The sequence below is a fragment of the Pan troglodytes genome, chromosome 20 (genome assembly GCF_028858775.2).
Source record: "Pan troglodytes isolate AG18354 chromosome 20, NHGRI_mPanTro3-v2.0_pri, whole genome shotgun sequence".
NCBI classification, from domain to species: Eukaryota; Metazoa; Chordata; class Mammalia; order Primates; family Hominidae; genus Pan; species Pan troglodytes.
This window is the reverse complement of record NC_072418.2, coordinates 19,288,414-19,312,835: the sequence shown is the minus strand read 5'-3', so window position 1 is coordinate 19,312,835 and position 24,422 is coordinate 19,288,414. Positions and strand designations below refer to the sequence as shown.

The 24,422-nt window shown below is 47.0% G+C and overlaps 1 protein-coding gene across 10 annotated transcripts in view; it reads left to right on the top strand.

The window, feature by feature from the left end:
* The window catches only part of SMIM7 (small integral membrane protein 7), a 30,334-nt gene extending 6,792 nt beyond the window's left edge, over positions 1-23,542 (top strand). For 3 of the 10 annotated variants that reach the window (XM_063801318.1, XM_003953396.5, XM_063801319.1), the window contains exons 5-6: positions 160-250; positions 7,009-8,116. In XM_063801318.1, coding sequence (XP_063657388.1) covers positions 160-250; positions 7,009-7,024 — 107 coding nt within the window. In that variant the 3' untranslated portion in view covers positions 7,025-8,116. Of the gene's footprint in view, positions 1-159; positions 409-6,746; positions 8,117-21,841; positions 21,946-22,547 lie in introns of those variants that run through there. The other 7 variants (XR_001711658.3, XR_001711659.3, XR_675852.4 and 4 more) reach the window with 7 other exon arrangements.
* Positions 23,543-24,422: the final 880 nt, after the last annotated feature.

Genomic DNA, 24,422 nt, shown 5'->3' with positions numbered 1-24,422 from the left:
GGGTAGGGAAGAGGGAGAAACCAAAAGGAAAAGCCACACTGTTGCCTAAGTTGGAGGCAGCGAGCGCCGGGTGGGTGGAAGTCACAAAAATCCACTGCTGAGGTGGCAGTAGGGATGGGATGTTAGCTGTGCCGTAAAAGTGCTTTCTGATTCTTCCAGGTGACAACATCCGGGAATTCTTGCTGAGCCTCAGATACTTTCGAATCTTCATCGCCCTGTGGAACATCTTCATGATGTTCTGCATGATCGTGTGAGTCCAGCCTGCCCTTTCCTTTCAGTGTCATCTCTTAGTCTCCTTCTCCAGGGTGACCCACCTGATGGTCATTCTCTGTCTTTTCAGTCATCACTCTTGTATCCTGCTTTCTGTTTTCTTTATTTTTTGTTTTGTTTGAGATGGAATCTTGCTCTGTCGCCCAAACTGGAGTGCAGTGGTGCGATCTGGGCTCACTGCAACCTCCGCCTCTTAGGTCCAAGCGATTCTCCTGCCTCAGCCTCCCGAGTAACTGGGACTACAGGTGCGTGCCACCACACACGGCTGATTTTTTGTATTTTTAGTAGAGACGGGGTTCCATCGTGTTATCCAGGATGGTCTTGATCTTCTGACCTTGTGATTCGTCCGCCTTGGGCTCCCAAAGTGCTGGGATTACAGGAGTGAGCCACTGTGCACGGCCCTGTTTTTTTTGTTTGTTTGTTTTTGTTTTTGAGATCGAGTCTTGCTCTGTTGCCCAGGCTGGAGTGCAGTGGCATGATCTCGGCTCACTGCAACCTCTGCCTCCCTGCTTCAAGCGATTCTCCTGCCTCAGCCTCCCGAGTAGCTGGGATTACAGGTGCCCACCACCACACCTGGCTAATTTTTGTATTTTTACAAGAGACAGGGTTTCATCATGTTGGTCAGGCTGGTCTTGAACTCCTGACCTCATGTGATCCACCTGCCTCGGCCTCCCAAAGTGCTGAGATTACAGATGTGAGCTACCACACCCGGCCCTGCTTTCTGTTTTCAAAATAAGTAAGTGAGGGAACCAGTATCTGAAGGGGTTAAACTCTGTCCCTGTGTCCCCACCAAACCGGGCTGGAACTTTTATTGGAACATGGAGTTCTCCAGCCCCCGGCTATGCCCGGCACCTCTGCAGGGGCTGCCAGGAGATGCCGTCCCTGAGCCCATGGCCCTGTCACGTCTCACCAGTTCTGCTGCATCTGCCAAGGTGGAAAATATGGTTTAAATGTCCAGCACACTGCCAGATCCTGCTCCAGCTGGGCTGGAAGCCAGCAGAAATGTATTCAGACTTTATTGTTTTAAATTCTGGCTTTTCATTTTCTCATTAGGCTGAGAAAACTCAAGCAGATTGCCTTTCCATCTAGCACTGGGGCCATAACTCTGATACTACTGTTAACGAATTGTGAGATTTGCTGTAAATGGATTTAGGAAAAGACACGACGGGAGAATCTGGTGTTCTTGGCCTCTGTGGGTCCATCCCTGTATGCTTCCCCCAGAAAGAGAGAGTACAAAAAGTTGTCTGTCCTGAGTGATTGAGACTCCGAATGTGGGGTTGCTGTCCAGTCTGCGTGCCACCCCAGTGGCTGTTTGCGAAGATGCTTCCAGGACATAGGAGATCTGGGGAGTATGGCATTTCACCCTCATCACAAGGACCGTGATGTATTCCCAGGAAGGCTCTTGCCAAGGTATCCTACCTGGCAGAGAGGATCTGAGAGCATGTATGAGGCTTGCCTAGGAACAAAGAAGGCTTGTGAGGAGATCAAGGAACTTACATGAAATTGTAGGAAGGGCCAGGGACAGTGGCTCAGGCCTGTAATCCCAGTACTTTGGGAGGCCAAGGTGGGAGAATTGCTTGAGCCCAGGAGTTCAAGACAAGCCTGGGCAGCATGGTGAAAACCTGTCTTTACCAAAAATAAAATAGCCGAGTGTAGTGGCGCCTGCCTATAGTTCCAGCTCCTCAGGAGGCTGAGGTGGGAGAATCACTTGAGCCCTGGAGGCAGAGGTTGCAGTGAGCTGAGATCCTGCCACTGCACTCCAGCCTGGGCAACAGAAGAAGACCCTGTCTCCAAACAAATAATGATAAATCAAGACCTAAAGGACAAGAAGACGTTTGCCATTTGCAGAGCTGGAGAAAAGCATGGTGGCACAGGAAGTGGCATGTGCAAAGGTCCTGGGGCAGGGAAGAAGTCAGCATTCTTCCCTCATTCTCGTCTTTGCAAAGGTCCTGGGACAGGGAAGAAGTCAGCATGCTTCCCTCATTCTCGTCTTTGCAAAGGTCCTGGGGCAGGGAAGAAGTCACTATGCTTCTCTCATTCTCGTCTTTGCAAAGGTCCTGGGGCAGGGAAGAAGTCAGCATGCTTCTCATTCTCGTCTTTGCAAAGGTCCTGGGGCAGGGAAGAAGTCAGCATGCTTCTCTCATTCTCGTCTTTGCAAAGGTCCTGGGGCAGGGAAGAAGTCAGCATGGTTCTCATTCTCATCTTTGCAAAGGTCCTGGGGCAGGGAAGAAGTCAGCATGCTTCTCTCATTCTCGTCTTTGCAAAGGTCCTGGGGCAGAGAAGAAGTCAGCATGGTTCTCATTCTCATCTTTGCAAAGGTCCTGGGGCAGGGAAGAAGTCAGTGTGCTTCTCTCATTCTCGTCTTTCCTGTGCACCTGCTTCATCATCCTCTCCTGTTTGACCAGCATCTTCACTCCCTCATCTGCTAGTCTGTGACCAGAACAGCAGCCTCGGGCATCTTCCCAGCTCAACTTTCCAAGACCTGCATAGTCAGTAGCCCAGGGTCCTGATTTTGTTTCCTGGGGCAGAGTCTGATTGACCCACCTTGGTGTCACTCTGGTCCATTTGGGGTGGGGGTTCTTGATTCTGCCATAACCACTTAGGTCAAGGGTCATCAGACCACAGGCCAAATCTCCCCACTGCCTGTTTTTGTGAATGAACTTCACAAAAGGTCGTGTGTGGCTGCTTCTGTGTCACAGCGGTGGAGTTGAGTTGTGTGACAGAGACGACATGGCTCGCAGAGCCAGAACTGTTAGTAAACAGTCACCCGTTACAGAGAAAATGTGCCAACCCCTGACCCAGGCCAACTCTTTCACTGGGGTCCATGGGTGAGAGAAGATTCTCTCAAGAAAGGGCCCTCTCAGGGAGGTAGTGACTGGCTTTCCCAGGATATTTAAAAACTGGAAATCACCTAAGTGTCCAAGAACAGGGGAAGGATCAGGTAACTTGAAGGATGCCCATGTGACTGGCTGTCACAATACCATCACTGATGATGTGCCAGAAGGTTCTGTCTGCATGGGGAAATGAAACGTTCTGAAAGTGAAGAAGGCTGGAGGGTACTATGTCTGTGCAGCCTAACTTCAGCTGTGTAATGTGCATGCAGTAACCATGGATAAACCTTAAATGAGTGCCTTAAGTATGGGAGTGAAACACTTTAGCCAGGGACTTGGAAGGATCCACTCCAGATGGGGTAGAGAGGTGACCCTGTGGCAGTTGCTGAGGAAATTGGCAGAGCCTGGGCATGGTTCAATATTCCGTGTGCCTATTTTTTTTTTTTTTTTTTGAGGTGGAGTCTTGCTCTGTCACCCAGACTGGAGTGCAGTGGCACAGTCTCAGCTCACTGCATCCTGCATCTCCCAGGTTCAAGTGATTCTCCTGCCTCAGCCTCCCAAGGAGCTGAGACTACAGGCCTGCACCACCACACTTGGCTAATTTTTCTATTTTTGGTAGAGATGAGATTTCATCCTGTTGACCAGGCTGGTCTCGAACTCCTGACCTCAAATGATTCACCTGCCTCGGCCTCCCAAAGTGCTGGGATTATAGGCATGAGCCACCGTGCCCAACCTCCCTGTGCCCACTCTTGTGTTGTTTGAGCTTTGGAAAGTTTAAGAAGTTTTGAAAAGTCTGAAATAGGGGAGAAACGTCCCTGAGTATTTAGGGATCAGTAGCACTGTCATCTATAACTTACATTGAAACACATCAAAAATACGGATAAATGGTTAGATACATGGATAGGTATGTGGTACAGCAAAGTGTTAATTGCAGAATGTAGGTGGTGGCAGTGTGTTTCAACACAACTCTTCTGTGTGTTGAAATTTTCATAAAATAACAAGAGGAAAAGTTAGGGAGAAAATGAACCATGGAGAGGGTTTACAAGTAAAAGGCGGAGGTCTGTCTTCACAATCCGGTATTCTATAGAATATTCACAGGATTATGCAGCCGCTATCTCTATCCAATTTCAGAACATTTTCATCAACACAGAAAGAAACCACGTCCCCATTGGCAATCACTCCCCATTTCCCCTCCCTTAGTCCCTGGCAACCACTCGTCGGCTTCCTGTCTCTGTGGATTTGCCTCATGTGGACAGTTTATATAAATGGAGTCATACACTGCATGGCCTTTTGTGTCTAGCTCCTCTCACTCAGCATCATGTTTTTGAGGTTCATCCACGTTGTAGCCTGGAGCAGTGCTTCATTCCTTTTCATGGCAGAATCATTCTCTTGTATGACTATTCCCCAGTTTTCCATCTGTCAGTTGGTGGACAGTTGAAATGTTTGTATTTTTTAGCTATTATGAAAGTGGTGACAAGAACATTCATGTACAAGTTTTTGTACAGATTTATGTTTTTAGTTATCAGCTATATAGGAGTGAAATTGCTGGGTTATATGATCACACTACGTTTATAATTTTCTTTTTTTTGGAGACAGAGTCTCGCTCTGTTGCCAAGGCTGGAGTGCAGTGGCACGTTCTCAGCTCACTGCAACCTCCACCTCCCGGGTTCAAGTGATTCTCCTGCCTCAGCCTCCTGAGTAACTGGGGTTACAGGCGTGCACCACCATGCCTGATTTTTTGTATTTTTAGTAGAGATGGGGTTTCACCATGTTGTCCAAGCTGGTCTTGAATTCCTGACCTCATGATCCACCCACATCGGCCTCCCAAAGTGCTGGGATTATAGGCGTGAACCACCGCGCCTGGCTGAAACAGGGTTTTACCACGTTGGCCAGGCTGGTCTCGAACTCCAGACCTCAAGTGATCCACCCACCTCAGCCTCCCAAAGTGCTGAGATTAAAGCCGGCCTGTGTTTATCCTTTTGAGAAAACACCAGAGTGTTTTCCAAAGTAGCTACAACATTTTACATTCCTACCTGCAGCCTACGAGGGTTACACTTTCTCCGTATCCTTGCCAACTCTGTTACTGTTAATCTTTTGAATGTAGTCATCCTAGTAGGTATGAAAGTTTTTTGTTCGTTTTTTTTGAAACAGAGTCTCACTCTGTTGCGCAGGCTGGAGCTGGAGTACAGTGGCACAATCTCAGCTCACTGCAACTTTTGCCTCCTGGGCTCAAGTGATCCTCTGGCCTCAGCGTCCTAAGTAGTGGGACTATGGGTGTGCACTACCACACCTGGCTAATTTTTGTACTTCTTGTCTCTACAAGAAGTACTGGGTTTCGCTATGTTGCCCAGGCTGGTCCAGAACTCCTGGGCTCAAGTGATCCACCCACCTCAGCCTCCTAAAGTGCTGGGATTACAGGCATGAGCCACTGTGCACAGGCAGTTCGAAGGTTTTGATTCACATTTCCCTGATGGTTAATGATATTGAACATATTTTCATGTACCTATTGGCCATTTGTCCACCTCCTTTGAGGAAATGTCTTCTTAAGATTCTCTGCCCTTTTTAAAAATTGGGTTATTGCTGATCCATAAGGGTTCTTTGTGTATTCTCGTTATCAGTCCATTATCACGTGCGTATTTTGCAAGCATTTTCTCCCATTTTGTATGTTGTCTTTTCACTTTCTTGATGGTGTCATTTTAAGCACAAAAGTTTTTTATTGTGAATGGCCAGGCACGGTGGCTCATGCCTGTAAACCCAGCACTTTGGGAGGCTTAGGCGGTTGGATCACTTGAGGTCAGGAGTTTGAGACCGGCCTGACCAACATGGTGAAACACCGTCTCTACTAGAAGTACAAAAATTAGCCAGGCATGGTGGCGGGTGCCTGTAATCCCAGCTACTCAGGAGGCTGAGGCAGGAGAATCGCTTGAACCCAGGAGTGAGAGGTTGTAGTGAGCTGAGATCGCCCCACGGCACTCCACCTTGAGCAACAGAGTGAGAGTCCATCTCAAAAAAAAAAAAAAGTTTTTAACTGTGATGAAGTTGAGTTTATGTTTTTTTCTTTTTGTCACTTGTGCTTTGGGTATTATAGTAAGAAATCATTGTGTAACCCAAGGTTACAAAGATGTACACGTAAGTTTTCTTCCAAGAGTTTTGTAGTTTGGATTCTGGAGGATAGTTAGGTCTGTGACCTATTTTGAGTGAATTTTTTTATATGGCATAAAGCAGGGGTCCAACTTTATTCTTTTGCATGTGGAAATCCAGCTGTTTCTGCACTCTTATTTTTTTCAGATAACCTTTTTATTTTGGAATGAGTTTAGATTTGTGGAAATGTTGCAAAGATAATACCAAAAGTTCCTGTATATATCTTTTGTTTAACAGCTGTACCACTTTCCCTTATAGGGTGGTGGTGTTGGCTGTGCGGAGTGGCTCACACCTGTAATCCCAGCACTTTGGGAGGCTGAGGCGGGTGGATCACTTGAGGTCAGGAGTTCGAAACCAGCCCAGCCAACATGGTGAAACCCCATTTCTACTAAAAATACAAAAATTAATCTGGCTTGGTGGCAGGCGCCTGTAATTGCAGCTACTCAGCAGGTTGAGGCAGGAGAATCGCTTGAATCTCAGATGCAGAGGTTGCAGCGAGCCGAGATCGCACCACTGTACTCCAGCCTGGGTGGCAGAGCCAGACTCTGTCTAAAAAAAAAAAAAAAGAGTATATTCTTCTTTTAACTGTGTAGTTCAATATTGTTAATTATATTCACAGGTGGATCTCAGGTTACTTTAAAAAATCAGACAATCATGTAAAATCATCTAAGTAATAGGTAATAGTCATGTAAAATAATCTCTGACAATATTTTTAGAACAGTCACCTCCTATCCTCACAGACATTTCTGCCCTCTGACTTCTCCAGGCTATTCGGCTCTTGAATCCCAGCGATGAAACCAGGAACTCACTTTCCCGGGATGCTGAGTCTCCATTCCTCCATTCCTGATGACTTCAAGAATGTTTTTGACCAGAAAACCGACAACCTTCCCAGAAAGTCCAAGCTCGTGGTGGGTGGAAAAGTGTTCGCCGAGGTGTGCATGGTTTCCCAGCCACGTCCCTGTTTTCAAAGATAGTTTCACTTTGGTCTCTGAATTGAAATGCTGTCTACTGAAAGGGTTTCAGGCGCGTTTATGTAAGGGGCTGTGATGAAATTGCATTCCCCATAGATAAAAGAAAAATCATTTCTATCCAGAGATCTGAGCAGAAGGATTGGCTTGTTAGTTTAACACAGCCGTGTTTTTGGACATTCAGTGTTACTTGCTGAGTCTGACAGCCTCTGGGCCCAGCCTGTTAACAAACTCCTTTCACATCCCAACAGGGTCTGCTTGGCCACTCAGTGCAGCTGCGATTAACCCTAAAGGCTTTAAGGAACGGGCCACCTGTAACAAGAGACACCAGCCTTCCTGTATAGACACTAAATTGTTAGCAAGAGTGTTGAGCTAGTTCCTGGTGAAGTGTTTCCACAGGAGACATGTGGAGCAGTTGTGGGGATATTAAGGGAAACTTTCCTCTGCCTTGACCCCTTTGTTAAATAAAATGACTTTGGGAGCCATTCATTGTACAGTTGCAGGAATGAGAGTGATTTTATGATGTGGTGACATTGGGACCATGTTCTAAAACCTTGGGTTTCTGAGTCTGCTTTTTGAGTAGGTGATTTTGAGGTTGAAAAACCAGGGGCTTCCATCTAGGAAATACAGCATTTTCCAGAAGCTTCTTTGAAAGGGAATCCTGGTTTCGTTGCCAAAATGAAACACCCGGGGTTGGCGCTGAATCCCACAACTGTGTGATTTGCTTGTTGAGTTTTTTGTTGTCTGGTTTTTTTGTTTGTTTGTTTATACCAATAAGAATGAGCCTGAATGTTGGTGGTTTTTGAAATCCTGACTTGGAGGTAAACCTGGAGGAAGGAAAAAAAGTAAATATGCAGGCTTTTAGGACTGAGTAGCCTTGAAAATAAACCTCATTTCTAAAAAGGACCTTTTGTTTATACTTTTTTTTTTTTTAACCAAGAAGTCAATTTCCAACCTGAGTCCTTTTGAATTTACCCTGCTGGAAAAACCTAGGATTCATTTTGGAGGCCATGAGAAAGAAAAGAGTCAGTGGTAGAGTTTCCTTTTTGGATTTAGCTCAATAAATGATGGTCAAGAATTGGGCAAGTGGGGCTGGGCGCAGTGGCTCATACCTGTAATCCCAGCACTTTGGGAGGCCGAGGTAGGTGGATCACTTGAGGTCAGGAGTTCGAAACTAGCCTGGCCAACATGGTGAAATCGCATCTCTACTAAAAATAGAAAAATTAGCCAGATATGGTGGCACGCGCCTATAATCCCAGCTACTCGGGAGGCTGAGGCACAAGAATTGCTTAAACCTGGGAGGCGGAGGTTGCAGTGAGCTGAGATTGAGCCACTGCACTTCAGCCTGGGTGACACAATGAGATTCTGTCTCCAAAAAAAAAAAAAAAAGAATTGAGCAAGTGGAATTTTGACTGGAGCTGCTCCTGAAAGTATTGAAAGAGTCATTGCTAATGGTGGGCTCTTGCTAGACCAGGGTCAAGTCCACTTTTGCTGCCTCTCAGGTTGTGGAATTCTCCTTGATCACTTCTGCAGTTCATTTCCTTGCCACATCTCAGCCAAGCATCACCCCAAGGTCTGTAAGTAGCAGAGATCAGAGCTGCTGGGTCTGGCTTTGCTGAGGCCGGTGTCGCTGTCAGAACAGGCACGCCAAGATCTTGGCTGGGTCCCTCACAAGCCAGATGAATGGTGTGAAGAAACCTTCCTGCCTTATTCAGACTGGCGCGGAGGTCTCAATGAGGCGAGGCATTTGTCCATTATGGGGATGAATCGTGCTCTGAGAAGAGAATCCTGTCATTGAGGTTTTGTTTCAATAGTCCTCTTTTTCTCCGGAGAACTGTTGTCTCATTGTTAATAATAGCAGCGTGGCTTTTTCAGATGCTGGTTGGTGGCTGCTGTAGATTTTAAAAATGGAATCTCATGGTTGTGTCTCTTAAGGAAGCTTTTCAAGAACTTCACTGGCACCAGAGGTTATCAGAGTTTGAAGTTTGGGTGCCTAGTGTCTCACAGTGTTTAAGCACTAATGTTCTGGGTCGGTTAGGTGTGAGTACAAATCCCATCTCAGCTCATTCTGAGTGGGACCTTGGCTAATTGCTTTCTCCTCTCCAAGCCTCAGTTTCCACATCTCTAAAATGGGCCTGCAAGTAGTGTGTGCCTAAGGTTGTTGTAAGTTTCAATGAACTCGAATGCGGCTGAGTGCCTGAGAGCACCTGTTGCTGTGGGTATCATCACCGTGTGTGTTTTCTGTCTTCTCATCCACTTTTCTTTGTGCAGTCTGCACACACACCATTAAAGGCTGATGACAGCATTTTTACGAATTGCAAACAGAGGCCAGCGCGGTGGCTCCCAGCACTTTGGGAGGCCGAGGCAGGTGGATCACAAGGTCAGGAGTTCAAGAACAGCCTGGCCAAGATGGTGAAACCCCGTCTCTACCAAAAATGCAAAAATTAGCTGGGTGTGGTGGCATGCCCCCTGTAATCCCAGCTACTCAGGAGGCTGAGGCAGAGAATTGCTTAAAAACCCAGGAGGTGGAGGTTGCAGTGAGCTGAGATCGCACCAGTGCACTCCAGCCTGGGTGACAGAGCAAGATCCTCTGTCTCGAAAAAAAAAAAAGTTACAAACAGACTGGGTGCAGTGAGAGGCTCACACCCTGTAATCCCAGCATTTTGGGAGGCCAAGGTGGGCAGGTCACCTGTGGTCAGGAGTTCGAGACCAACCTGGCCAACATGACAAAACCCCGTCTCTACTAAAAAATACAAAAATTAGCCAGGTGTGGTGGCGTGCGCCTATAATCCCAGCTGCTCAGGAGGCTGAGGCAGGATAATCACTTGAACCAGGGAGGTGGAGGTTGCAGTGAGCCGAGATAGCGCCATTGCACTCCAGCCTAGGTGACAAGAGCAAAACATCTCAAAAAAAAAAAAAAAAAAAGCAAACAGTTTCCAGCCTGGTAAACCTTTTCCTGTCTTCACCATCCCCATGCAGCATTTTCCATATTCCTGTATGTATGTTTTGAGAGTGGATAAGGAAGGATGAGTTCTGCTGTGTTCATTTCAGCATCATTTTCTTCACACTTGCTGTGTTGCTAGGAGGTGTTACAGTTCTCATTTTTACTTACGGTGCAGTGTCAGTAAATCGGTCCTTAGCCACCTTCTTGCTGGACTTGGATTATATTTTGTCCACTGTGATCAGGGCTGCCCCTGGCACCAGTGTTGTGATCTTCATTGGCTTCTATTGTGGCATTAGCTTCCTTGGGCAGATAACCATGGAGGGGTCCATAATATCCTTAAATACCATTGGTGTGGCTTTAAGTGGCTTTTGTTTATTTTACTTTGCTTGAAAAAATTTTTTAGGCCTGGTACAGCGGCTCATGCCTGTAATCCCAGCACTTTAGGAGGCTGAGGTGGGTAGATCACTTGAGGCCAGGAGTTCAATACCAGCCTGGCCAATATGGTGAAACCCTATCTCTACTAAACATACATATATTAGCTGGGCATAGTGGCACGTGCCTGTAGTCCCAGCTACTCAGGAGACTGAGGTAGAGGAATCACTTGAACTCGGGAGGCAGAGGTTACAGTGAGCCGAGTGGTGCACTTCAGCCTGAGTGACACAGTGAGACCCCTGTCTCAAAAAAGAAATTTTTTTTTAAACTACTAATGCATATTCATTGAAGAAACTTATCAAATGCATACTTGCTAGAAGAGGAAAAATAAATCACCCATAGTCACATTCTCCGGAGACCATCACCCTAGGTACATATCCTTCCAACCTTTCTTCTGTGCATAATCATCTAGGTGTGGTGCTTACATTGTCTTTTGGCAGTGTTATCTTAGTATCTTCCAGCATGGTTTTCTCACCTGATACTGTAACCATACTTCCATATCCTCAAATGTGTTGTTTTCTAAAATAACTTTTTTTTTCTTTTTTTAGAGACAGAGTCTCACTTGGCCAGGTGCGGTGGTTCACGCCTGTAATCCCAGCACTTTGGGAGGCCGAGGCGGGTGGATCACGAGGTCAGGAGTTCGATGAAACCCCGTCTCTACTAAAAATACAAAAATTAGCCAGGTGTGATGGCGCACGCCTGTAATCCCAGCTACTCAGGAGGCTGACGCAGGAGAATCTCTTGAACTTGGGAGGTGGAGGTCGCAGTGAGCCATGATCGCGCCACTGCACTGCAGCCTGGGTGACAGAGTGAGACTCCGTCTCAAAAAAAAAAAAAAAAAAAGATAGGGTCTCACTCTGTTGCCAAGGCTGGAGTGTGGTGGCGTGATGAGAGCTCACTGTAGCCACGATCCTCCCACCTCAGTCTCCCAAGTACCTAGGACCACAGGCATGTACCACTGGCTAATTATTTTTTTATTTTTATTTTTTGGGAGAGACAGGGTCTCCCTGTGTTGCTCAAACTGCTCTCAAACTCCTGGGCTCAACGAACCTCCCACCTTGGCCTCCAGTATTTCTGGGATTACAGGCATGAACCACAATATCATTCTTTTTTGTTTGTTTGAGACAGTCTCACTCTCGCCCAGGCTGGAGTGCGGTGGCGTGATCTTGGTTCACTGCAACCTCCACCTCCCAGGTTCAAGCAATTCTCATGCCTCAGCCTCCTGAATAGCTGGGATTACAGGTGCCTGCCCAGCTAATTTTTGTATTTTTACTGGAGACAGGGTTTCACCATGTTGGCCAGGCTGGTCTCAAACTTCTGCCCTCAAGTGACCCACCGGCCTTGGCTTCCCAGAGTGCTGGGATTACAGGCATGAGCCACCATGCTCAATCACAATATGATTCTTAATAACTGCAAATATGCCATTGTAAAGACATACCATGATTAATTTAACCAGTCCCCAGTTGATGGGCACTTGGTTTGTGTTCAGATTTTGTGTATTAGAAAACAAGGCTACAGGCTGGGAGTCACTGCCGAAGTGATAAGCTTTGGGTGGTGAATGCAGAGAAGGCCACAATGTACAGCACCTACCCTGGGAGTGTTCACTTGGGGTTCATGTTGGAACCCATTTTGCTTCCTCCACCATTGCGCATTGAAGGAGAAAGTATTTTTGCACGCGCTTCTCATTGGCCTTCATGTACATCTGCTCTAGGGCAGGAGTCAGCAAACTACAGCCCAGAGGGCACGTCTGGCCCACGGCTTGTTTTTGTAAATAAAGTTTTATTGGAGCCGGGTGCGGTGGCTCACAACTGTAATCCCCACACTTTGGGAAGCTGAGCCAGGCGATCCCTTGAGGTCAGGAGTTCAAGATTAGCCTGACCGCTGTGGCAAAATCCTTTCTCTACTAAAAATACAAAAATTAGCCGGGTGTGGTGCTGCACACTTATAGTCCAAGCTACTCAGGAGGCTGAGGCAGGAGAATTGCTTGAACCCAGGAGGTGGAGGTTGCAGTGAGCCGAGATTTTTCCACTGCACTCCAGCCTGGATGACAGAGCTAGACTGTCTCCAAAAGAAAAAGTTGTATTGGGACCGGGCACAGTGGCTCACGCCTGTAATCCCAGCACTTTGGGAGGCCAAGGTGGGCGGATCACCTGAGATTGGGAGTTCGAGACCAGCCTGGCCAACATGGAGAAATCCTGTCTCTACTAAAAATGCAAAATTAGCCGAGTGTGGTGGTACAGGCCTGTAATCCCAGGTACTAGGGAGGCTGAGGCAGGAGAATCACTTGAACCTGGGAAGCAGAGGTTGTGATGAACCGAGATCGCACCATTGCACTCCAGCCTGGGCCACAAGAGTGAAATTCCATCTCAAAAAAAAAAAAAAAAAAAAAAAGTTGTATTAGAATCTGGCCACACCCCTTTGTGTGTGTATTACTTAGAATTGCTTTAGCAACCTCCATACTATAACTTCAAAGTGGAGTAGTGGCACAGAGACCATATGGCCTGCAGAATGGAAAATGTCACCTGTTTGACCCCTTACCAGAAAAATTTGCCAACCGCTCAACTAGGGTGTGATGGAGAATCCCAAGGTGTCCCTTCCCTCCCAAAGCCACTCAGGGAATCATCTGTACCCTTGTGGCCTGCATTTTAACAAACATATACACAAACACATTTTTTAAATTTGCTAGAAATCTTCCCTCCCATTTTCAAGTGTGGTGGTTAATCAATTGACCAAAACCCAGTTTTCTTTCTTTCTTTCTTTCTTTTTTTTTCTGAGACTCTGTCACCCAGGCTGGAGTGCAGTGGCGCGATCTCAGCTCACTGCAGCCTCCGCCTCCTGGGTTCAAGCGATTTTCTTGCCTCAGCCTCCCAAGTAGCTGGGATTACAGGCACCCACCACCACGCCTGGATAATGTTGGTATTTTTAGTAGAGATGGGGTTTCTCCATGTTGGCCAGGCTGGTCTCGAACTCCTGACCTCAGGTGATCCGCCCACCTCAGCCTCCTGAAGTTCTGGGATTACAGGCGCGAGCTGCTGCAACTGGCCTCTTTCTCTTGATAGTTAGACGAAAGACCCCTCTCAGGCTCCCTGAGACTCCTCAGAACAGCAGAACAGCAGCAGTGCGATGTTGGATAATGAGATCCGCTCTCTTCTGAAGTGGTTAGATTTGAAAAGCCAGCGAAGCTGTCATTAGCAAGGCATTTTCTTTTCATTTCAACCATTTCATTATATCCTTTACCAAATTTGAGTTTATGAAATATTTGACAGGCCCCCTGATGTTTTCCTATGTTGATGAAAGACGGATGCTGTTTGTGTAAAAGGAAAAGGCATGCTATAAAAAGAAAAAGAAGGATAAAAAGGGCCGGGCAGGGAGGCTCACGCCTGTAATCCCAGAAGTTCGAGACCAGCCTGGCCAACATGGTGAAACCCCATCTCTACTAAAAATACAAAAATTAGCCAGGCGTGGTGGCACGTACCTGTAATCCCAGCTACTTGGAAGGCTGAGACGGGAGAATCGCTTGAACCTGGGAGGCAGAGGTTGCAGTGAGCAGAGATCGTGCTGCTGCTAAAAAACACAAAAATTAGCTGGGCGTGGTGACGGGTGCCTGTAATCCCACATACTCAGGAGGCTGAGGCAGGAGAATCGCTTGAACCCGGAAAGTGGAGGTTGCATTGAGCCGAGATTGAGCCATTGCACTCCAGCCTGGGCAACAGGAGCGAAACTCCATCTCAAAAAACAAAACAAAACAAAAAAAAAAAACGAAAGATTGCCTGAGACTGGGTAATTTATAAACAAAAGAGGTTTAATTGACTCACAGTTATGCACGGCTGGGGAGACCCCAGGAAACTTACAGTCATGGCGGATGGGGAAACAAACATGTCCTCCTACCCATGGTGACAGGTAGGAGAAGAATGAGAGCTGAGTGAAGTGGATGCCCCTATAACATCAGATCTCATGAGAACTTACTATCACTAGAATAGCATGGGGGAACCACCCCATGATTCAGTTACCTGCCCCCAGGTCTCTGCCACCACACATGGGGATTATGGGAACTACAACTCAAGATGAGATTTGGGTGGGGACACAGGCAAATTATATCAGCTGTTGTGCTCATTAGTTTGTATATCATCCGTGGCTCCTTTAGCACTATAAGGGCAGGATTGAGTCCTTGCAGCAGAAACCATTCAGCCTGCAAAGCTGAACCTATTTACTTTCTGACCCTTTATGGAAAAGTTTACTGATCTCTGGACTAGACAGTTTTTTAAAAATGACATCTTATGACCGGGCGCAGTGGCTCACGCCTGTAATCCCAGCACTTTGGGAGGCGGAGGCGGGCAGATCACGAGGTCAGGAGATCGAGACCATCCTGGCTAATAAGGTGAAACCCCGTCTCTACTAAAAATACAAAAAATTAGCCGGGCGAGGTGGTGGGCACCTATAATCCCAGCTACTCGGGAGGCTGAGGCAGGAGAATGGCGTGAACCTGGGGGGGGCGGAGCTTGCAGTGAGCCGAGATCACGCCACTGCACTCCAGCCTGGGCAACAGAGCAACACTCCGTCTCAAAAAAAAAAAAAAAAACAAAATGACATCTTACTAGTGGATCCTGTTTCCTGTTCATTGGTGTCTAGTTTACATTATTATCTTGGCAGTTGGTGGTAAACCTAGGCAAAAGAGTGTGGACTGTGCCAAGGGAACTGTGGAAATTTTAGGGGAAATAAAGCTTTACATCTAATTAGAGTACATTGTGTGCATGAGAAAGAAGGTGGAAAAGGTGGTTGCAGCAGAAAGCAAGTTGGAGGTGTAGCTCAGACCTGGGTTCTGTGTCTTGGCCCTTCTGCACCTCCACGTCCTCATCTGTGATATGGGTACAGTGAAGGAGACAGCCTCGATATGGGCCTATAACCTGCCTGATGCTGGGCAGGCACTCAGTAGTTGTCACTGTTTTTATTAATATTGTTGCTTTTATTAAAAGACTTTCTCAGCTGGGTTTTGCAAGCCTTCAGTGAGATGGTGGTGTATTAGTCAGCTAGAGCTGTGTATTAGGCCATCTTGCATTGCTATAAAGAAATGGGTAATTTATAAGAAAAGAGGTTAATGGCCAGGCACGGTGGCTCATGCCTGTAATCCCAACACTTAGGGAGGCTGAGGTGGGTGGATCACCTGAGGTCAGGAGTTCAAGGCCAGCCTGGCCAATGTGGTGAAACCCTGTCTCTACTAAAACAAATTACAAAAATTAGCTGGGCATGGTGGCGGGCACCTGTAAATCCAGCTACTCAGGAGTCTGAGGCAGGAAAATCACCTGAATCCGGGAGGCGGGGGTTGCAGTGAGCCGAGATCGTGCCGTTGCACTCCAGCCTGTGCAGCAAGAGTGAAGCTGTGTCTCAAAAAAAAAAGAAAAAGAAAAAGAAAAGAGGTTTAATTGCCTCATGGTTCTTTTGAGACAGAATCTCTGTCATCCAGGCTGGAGTGCAGTGGCGTGATCCCAGCTTACTGCAACCTCCGCCTCCCGGCTTTAAGTGATTCTTCCTGCCTCAGCCTCCTGAGTAGCTGAGATTACAGGTGCGTACCACCACGCCTGGCTAATTTTTGTATTTTTTTTTTTTTTGGTAGAGTTGGGGTTTCACCACATTGGCCAGGTTGGTCTTGAACTGCTAACCTCAAGTGATCCACCCACCTCTGCCTCCCAAAGTGCTGGGATTACAGGCGTGAGCGACCACAACCAGCCTCCCTTTTGTCAGCTTATCGCCCCACCCTTATGACCTCATTTAACCTTAATTACCTCCCAAAGGCCCTGTCTCCAAATACAGTCCCTGTTGGAGGTCAGAGCTTCAGCATGTGAATTTAGTCATGGGTAGGTGACACAATTCAGTCCATAACAGATGGTCAAAGTCTGACCCATAGTGTTCAACAGCTGCTGTTAGTTACTCTCATTGGCTAGTAGTATGCCTTGAGGCATTAAAGAACAAACACAAAGCTAGTGTGGTGTAGGAGGCACCCTGAGAAGTTCTATGATGGGCTTTGTCTCCTGGTGCTGCAGAGGAAGGCATTTGTGTGTAAGTGAATGGTGGCCTCAACCATGGGAGGGTCTCAGATTTCAACATCCCCCTAAATCCCTTGGGGATGTTTTTGTGGAATTCAGATTCTGCCTAACAGGCTGGGGAGCTGCAGGCTAAGGGCCTACATTTCTTTTCTTTTTCTTTTTTTTTTTTTTTTTTTTGAGACACAGTCTCACTTTGTCACCCAGGTGAGGCGATAATGGCTCACTGTAGCCTCGACCTCCCCCAGGCTCAAGCGATCCTCCCACCTCAGCCTCCTGGGACTACAGGCACATACCACCACAGCCGGCTAATGTATTTTTTTGTAGAGACGAGGTTTTACTATGTTGCCCAGGCTGGTCTTGAACTCCTGGGCTCAAGTGATCCTTCTGCCTTGGCCTCCCAAAGTGCCGGGGTTATAGGTGTGAGCCACCACACCTGATCAAGGACCTATGTTCCTAAGGAGCTCCCTGGTAATGCTAATACTGCTGGTCCACGGACCACACTTTTGAGTAGTGAGGGCCTGTGTTCAGCAGCACAGTAGCCAGGAGCCACGTGTGGCTGTTTCAGTCTCCGTCTTAGTTAAATAAAACTAGAAAATCCAGTGCCTCAGTGACTGTAATTGCATTGCATGGAGGAAAGTTCTAATTGGGCAGTGCCACATCTTAAAGGACCGAATGATCCACTTTTTCTTTACTTTTAAATTTTCTTTCTTTATATTTTTAGAGACAGGGTCTTGCTCTGTAGCTGAAGCTGGAGTGCAGTGGCACTATCTTAGCTCACTGCAGCCTAAACCTCCTGAGCTCAAGCTTCCTCCCACATGAGCCTCCTGAGTAGCTGGGACTACAGGCACATGCTACCACACCCAGCTATTTTTTTATTTTTTTTTGTAGAGATGGGGTCTCACTATGTTGCCCAGGCTGGTCTTGAACTCCCAGGCTCAAGCAGTCCTCCCACCTCAGCCTCCCAAAGTGCCAGGATTATAGGCATGGGCCATTGTGCCTGGCTAGCTTTTTCTTTAAAGCCGTATTAGTTTCCTCTTGCCACTGTAAAAAAATAACCACAAACTTCGTGGTGTCAAACAAAACAAATTTAGTCTGGCTAACATGGTGAGACCTTGTCTCTACTAAAAATACAAAAACTTAGCTGGATGTGGTGGCGCATGCCTGTAATTCCAGCTACATGGGAAGCTGAGGCAGGAGAATCGCTTGAACCCGGGAGGCAGAGGTTGCAGTGAGCCGAGGTCATACCACTGCACTCCAGCCTGGGTGACAGAGTGAGACTCTCAAAAAAAAAAAAAAAAAAATTCCACAAATGTATTCTTTACAATTCTGGAAGTCAGAAGTACAGAATGGGTCTCTGTAGGCTAGCATCAATGTGTCCGCATAGCTGGTTCCTTCTGGAGGCTCTCAGGGAGAAATTTTCCTCGCCTTCTCCAGCTTTTAGAGGCTGCCCACATCCTTGGTTCACGGCCTCTTCCTCCATCTTCCAGGCAACCAATAGCCTGTCGAGTCTTTCTCATGACACCCTGTCTCCTAATTCTGACTCCTCTACCTCTTTCTTCCCCATTTAAGGACGCTTGTGACTCCATTGGGGCCACCAGGAGAATCCAGCAGTCAGTTGATGAGTTATGTTAATTTCACCTGTACCCTTAATTATCCCTTGCCATGACATATTTACAGGTTCTGGGGATTGGGATGGGGACATTTAGGGGAGTAGGGGCAAGTACTCTGTTAACATATATATATATATATATATATATATATATATTTTTTTTTTTTTTTTGAGACAGGGTCTTGCTCTGTTGCCCAGGCTGGATTGCAGTGGTACAATCTGGGCCCACTGCAACCTCTGCCTCCCAGGTTTAAGCGACTCTCCTGCCTCAGCTTCCCAAGTAGCTGGGATTACAGGCGCCTGCCACCAGGCACAGCTAAATTTTTTGTCGTTCTCTTAGAGATGGGATTTCACCATGTTGGCCAGGCTGGTCTCAAACTCCTGACCTCAAGTGATCCGCCCGCCTCGGCCTCCCAAAGTGCTGAGATTACTGGCGTGAGCCACTGCGCCTGGCTACTCTCTTGATGTTGCCTTCTGTGTTGGGGTACAACTCTGCACCTTTGTTTCTGGGAAGCTCCATTGGCTAGGGTGAGTTTGTTGTTTTTTTCCTTCAGGTCCACCCTCCTAGTTGGTTTTGGACGTCAGTACCTTGGTCCTCTCCTGTCTGCTCTTTGGGGAAATGGCTTATACTTGATTTGGTTCAGAGTCTGGGAACCCTGAGCTCTGGGCTGGACTTTTTTTTTTTTTTGAGACGGTGTCTCACTCTGTCACCCAGGCTAGAGTGCTGTACTGTCTTGTCAGCTCACTGCAACCTCCGCCTCCCAGGTTCAAGTGATTCTCCTGCCTCAGCCTCCTGAGTAGCTGGGATTACAGGCATGTACCACCATGCCTAATTTTTTTTTTTTTTTTTTAGGAGGGATGGGGTTTTGCCATCTTGGCCAGGCTGGTCTCAAACTCCTGGCCTCAAGTGATCCACCTGCCTCAGCCTCCCAAAGTGCTAGGATTACAGGCATGAGCCACCGTGCCCGGCCATGGGCTGGACTCTTTAGCCAGCCCCAGATCCAGCCACATGACTTTGGCTGGGTCACTCCTTTGAGGCACGAAGACCACGTCACTTGGTTGCATGCTTGGGTGCCCAGTGGGACAGGTATGAGAAGACCCACTCAAGAGTGGTGAGAAAGAATGCTGGCTAGGAACCCAGGTGGGGCAGGTTGTCTGCACTTCATGGCTATTATGAGCAGTGCTGCTATGGACATTTACATGTACGCACGTCTTTCTATGAGTATATGTTTTCAGTTTTCTTGCCTTTTTTTTTTTTTTTTTTTAAGACAGAGTCTCAGTCTGTTTCCCAGGCTGGAGTGCAGTGGCACGATCTTGGCTTACTGCAACCTCCACCTCCTGGATTCAAGTGGTTCTCCTACCTCAGCCTCCCAAATAGCTGAGACTACAGGCATCCACCACCACACCTCCCTAATTTTTTGTATTTTTAGTACAGACAGGGTTTTGCCATGTTGGCTACGCTGGTCTCAAACTCCTGAGCTCAAGTGATCCGCCTACCTCAGCCTTTCAAAGTGCTGGGATTACAGGTGTGAGCCACTGCACGCAGCCATGTTTTCAGTTTTCTTGGGGGAGATTCCTAGGAGTAGAATTGCTGGGCTGTGTGGTAACTTCCAGGCCTCCTTAAAGCTTTAGCCTGGTCTGGGTAGAGCATGGTTTCCACTGCATTCTCTTAGCCACAGTGAGTTGCGGGTTCACCCCAGCGTCAGTGGCGGGCAGGAAGTGGGGATGACACGAGGACCTGAGTGTCCAAGGGGGCTTCATGGAGTCCTCATGTGAAGTCCCCAGCATGGACCCTGACACATCGTAGGTCCTCAACAAATGTCACTCCCTGTTGTCACTCTGTTTAGTACTAAGAATAATATAAAACTGGGACAGTAAGGAAAACACAAACTGTTTGGACCTATATCTGAATCTATTAGTCTGCCTAATAGAAAAGCCACCATCAGGATTTTGGAGATTACAAGCTCACTTTAGATTAGCCTTACTGGAGTCAGCCCTGGAGGCTCCCAGAGATCAGAACAATCCCAGCGCTTGACAGGATGGCTGGGAAACAATACATATGAATGCCGGAAAATGCAGAACTAATCTAGGAAAAAGTGTAAGAAGAAAATAAACATCTTCTGTCATTCTATCTATCAGAGATAACTGCTGTCAATATTTTGGTTTCCTTCCAATATTTTTTCTATTCACTCTGTGCATAAGTATGTATATTTTAATAAAAGTATAATTAAGATCACAATGTATATAGTTTATATGCTGCATTTTATTATTTATTGGGAGCGTTTCTCCATCAACAGTGGGTTTATTTTTGTTGTAAGAGACGGGATCTTGCTCTGTCACCCAGGCCAGAGTGTAGTGGCACAGTTGTAGCTCACTGCAGCCTCAAACTCCTGGGTTCAACCGTCTCAGCCTCCCAGTAGTTAGGACTGCAGGCGTGAGCCACTGTGCCCAGCTCAATACAGGTTTTCTTAGTGACAACATCACACACACACACACGCACACACTTAATTTACTTTGGAAGTTTAATTTACAGCAGTGTACAACTTGGTGAATTTCTTCCTTTTTTTTTTTTTCTTTTTTTTTTGAGACAGATTCTCACTCTATTGTCTAGGCTGGAGTGTAATGGCACCATCTCAGCTCACTGCAACCTCTGTCTCCTGGGTTCAAGTGATTCTTCTGCCTCAGCCTCCCGAGCAGCTGGGATTACAGGCGCGCACCACCTGCCTAGCTAATTTTTGTATTTTTAGTAGAGACAGGGTTTCATCATGTTGGCCAGGCTGGTCTCGAACTCCTGACCTCAGGTGATCCATCCGCTTCTGCCTCCCAAAGTGCTGGGATTACAGGCGTGAGCCACCACGCCCGGCCAGCTTGGTGAATTTCTACATGTACATACACCAGTGAGGTCACCGCTCACATTGAGGCTTAGATTATTGTAGCACAAGGCTCCCTGTGGCGCCTTCTAATTCATAACCTTCCCATTGTGGGGAACTAATCACAGTTTATTTACGTACTCCCCTATTGCTAGGCACTTACATTGCTTCCAATCTTTCACTCTTACAAATAGTGCTTCAGTGAACTTCCTTGTACATACACATTTGTCTACATATGATTGCCTCCTTCAGATAAACTTTTAGAAGTTGTGAATTTCAGTACGCTCATATCCACAGGGTCAGAGGGTATGAGCTTATTGAAATGCTCCCAGTTGGCCGGGCGTGGTGGCTCACGCCTGTAATCCCAGCACTTTGGGAGGCTGAGGCAGGTGGATCACCTGAAGTCAGGAGTTCCAGAGCAGCCTGACCAACATGACGAAACCGCATCTCTACTAAAAATACAAAAATGAGCTGGGCATGGTGGCATGCACCTGTAATTCCAGCTACTCAGGAGGCTGAGGCATGAGAATCACTTGAACCCAAGAGGTAGAGGTGAGCCCAGATGGCACCATTTCACTCCAGCCTGGGCAACAAAGCGAGACTCTGCCTCAAAAAAAAAAAAAAAAAAAAAAGCTCACAGTTAATGACTTTTTTCATTCGTTGGTGTCCCAGCCGTGTTGTGTTTGTACAGTGCAATTAAAGTATTGTATTCATGAATTCCTACCCCCCAACCAGGTTCCGGGGCTTGCCTTCAGAACTGGAACCTTTGTGTATCCCCATCCCTACTTGAAGATGTGATTAAAAAATTGAAGTCTTCTACCTATCTTTGACATGTCAAGGTTAGTCAAAACCAATTTAAATTGGTTTCACTTTTAGAGTAAACAAGACTTAGTGCAAAGCCAAGCAGAACTATGAAACTCATCTCTAGGTACTTCTGAGATAACTGATAGGGTTGAATGAGTTCATATATGAGAAAGGGTTTTAAAAATTTCCGCCAGCGGCCAGGTGTGGTGGCTCATGCCTGTAATCCCAGCACTTTGGGAGGCCAAGGCAGGCGGATCATGAAGTCAGGAGTTTGAGACCATCCTGGCTAACATGGTGAAACCCTGTCTCTACTAAAATTACAAAAATTAGCTGGGCGTGGTGGCACCCGCCTGTAGTCCCAGCTACTCGGGAGGCTGAGGCAGGAGAATCGCTTGAACCTGAAAGGCGGAGATTGCAGTGAGCCAAGATCACGCCACTGCACTCCAGACTGGCAACAGAGTGAGACTCTCGAAAAAAAAAAAAAAAAAAATTCCGCCAGCCTGTTAAAGCAAACATAGGGGTCAAAGGAGGGTGGTTGTTTTTGTCACACTGGCTTTTTCTGTTAATCCCTGGAGCCCTCACATCCCTTATTAGGGTAAGTTTAGTAACCCTGTGCTTTAAATGGCCTGTCTCTCAGGGGCTTGCTTCTGACATGTCTGATGAGCGCATTCCTGCTGTTGCTCCTGGCTATTACAAGGTGTCGCTGTGGAAGACTGTTCCTGTACAGCTGTGTGAACCTGCCTCGTCACGGCTTCCTCTGCAGTGCTCTTGAATATCCCGGTTCCTGCTTAGGCCACAGCAGTCAGTCCAGGGAGAAGCATCCTTCTACTCCCTCACTGTCCAGGTTGGCTGAAGATGCTCTGCACTTGACCTCCTGACACTAACTTCCTTGCCTTTTCCCATGGCAAGAGCAAGTCATGGACTCTGAACTACTTCCTCTCCCTTTCTTCTATTTATTTTATTTTATTTTATATTTGTGATGGAGTCTCGCTCTGTCACCCAGGCTGGAGTGTGGTGGTGTGATCTTGGCTCACTGCAACCTCCGCCTCCCAGGTTCATGCAATTCTCCTGCCTCTGCCTCCCAAGTAGCTGGGAATACAGGTGCCCACCACCATGCCCGGCTAATTTTTGTATTCTTAGTAGAGGTGGGGTTTCACCATGTTGGCCAGGCTGGTCTCTTAACTCCTTACCTCAAATGATCCACCCATCTTGGCCTCCCAAAGTGCTGGGATTATAGGTGTGAGCCACTGCACCCAGCCCTTCCTCTCCCTTTCTCTTTGGAGTTCCCCTCACAAACAGGTGAGGCAGCTTTTTCAAGGGCATTCCAAGCACAAAAGACCTTGTTGTACCTAAATACTATAAGGGACCTGTCATTGAGGACGCACCATCACAGCAAGAGGAATTATCTCGTGCCGCATCTTCGCATAACTGACAGGATCCCTGGCAAGGATGTCTCAGTGCAGAAAGTTGGCTAAGTGAACTGCAGTATCTACCCTGGACCTAAAAGAACTTGCTAATGTTTTCAAGACTACAATTCAGTGGCTGTCTGATTTAATCTTTGCATTTACAAAAGCACCCTTTTACGTATATTAAATGTGGAATAAAACTAAATATCCGTATGTGTTTTGTGTATCCTGGTGTATATAGTATTATATTTTATGAACTATTTCAGTCATTCCAGAAATAGCTCTCCAGACCCATGGTGTACCAGATCTGTAGAAACTGAAATGCATTCATATGTCTGGGGGTGTGTGTAATGCTACCATGTATTTGATGAAACTTTCATTGACTTACTCCACAAATATTATTTTTCTATCTACTGGGGATACCAAAAAGAGCCAGTGCCCTTGAGGAACCAAGTCATGTCAATGCTTCTTAGTTTTTAAAAAATGGGTAAGTTGAGTACTTTCCAGATGTTTGTTTATTTTTCAAGATAGTCTTGCTCTGTCACCCAGGTTGGAGTACAGTGGCGTGATCTCAGCTCACTGCAGCCTCTGCCTTCTGGGTTCAAACAATTCTCGTGCCTCAGCCTTCTGAGTAGCTGGGATTACAGGTGTGTGCCACCATGCCCGGCTAATTTTTGTTTTTTCAGTAGAGAAGGGGTTTCACCATTTTGGCCACGCAGGTCTCGAACTCCTGACCGCAAGTGATCTGCCCACCTCGGCTTCCCAAAGTGCTGGGATTACAGGCATGAGCTACCAGGCATGAGCCACCGTGGCTGGCCCCACATTTTGTTTTGAGACAGAGCCTGTTGCCCAGGCTGGAGTGCAGTGGTGCGATCTTGGCTCACTACAACCTCCGCCTCCCGGGTTCAAGCAATTCTTCTGCCTCAGCCCCCTCTAGTAGCCAGGATTACAGGTGCGCGCCACCACGCCCGGCTAATTTTTGTATTTTTAGTAGAGATGGGGTTTCACCATGTTGGCCAGGCTAGTCTCGAACTCCTGAGCTCAAGTGATCGCCCGCTTCCGCCTGCTGAAGTGCTGGGATTACAGGCTTGAACCACCAAGTCCGG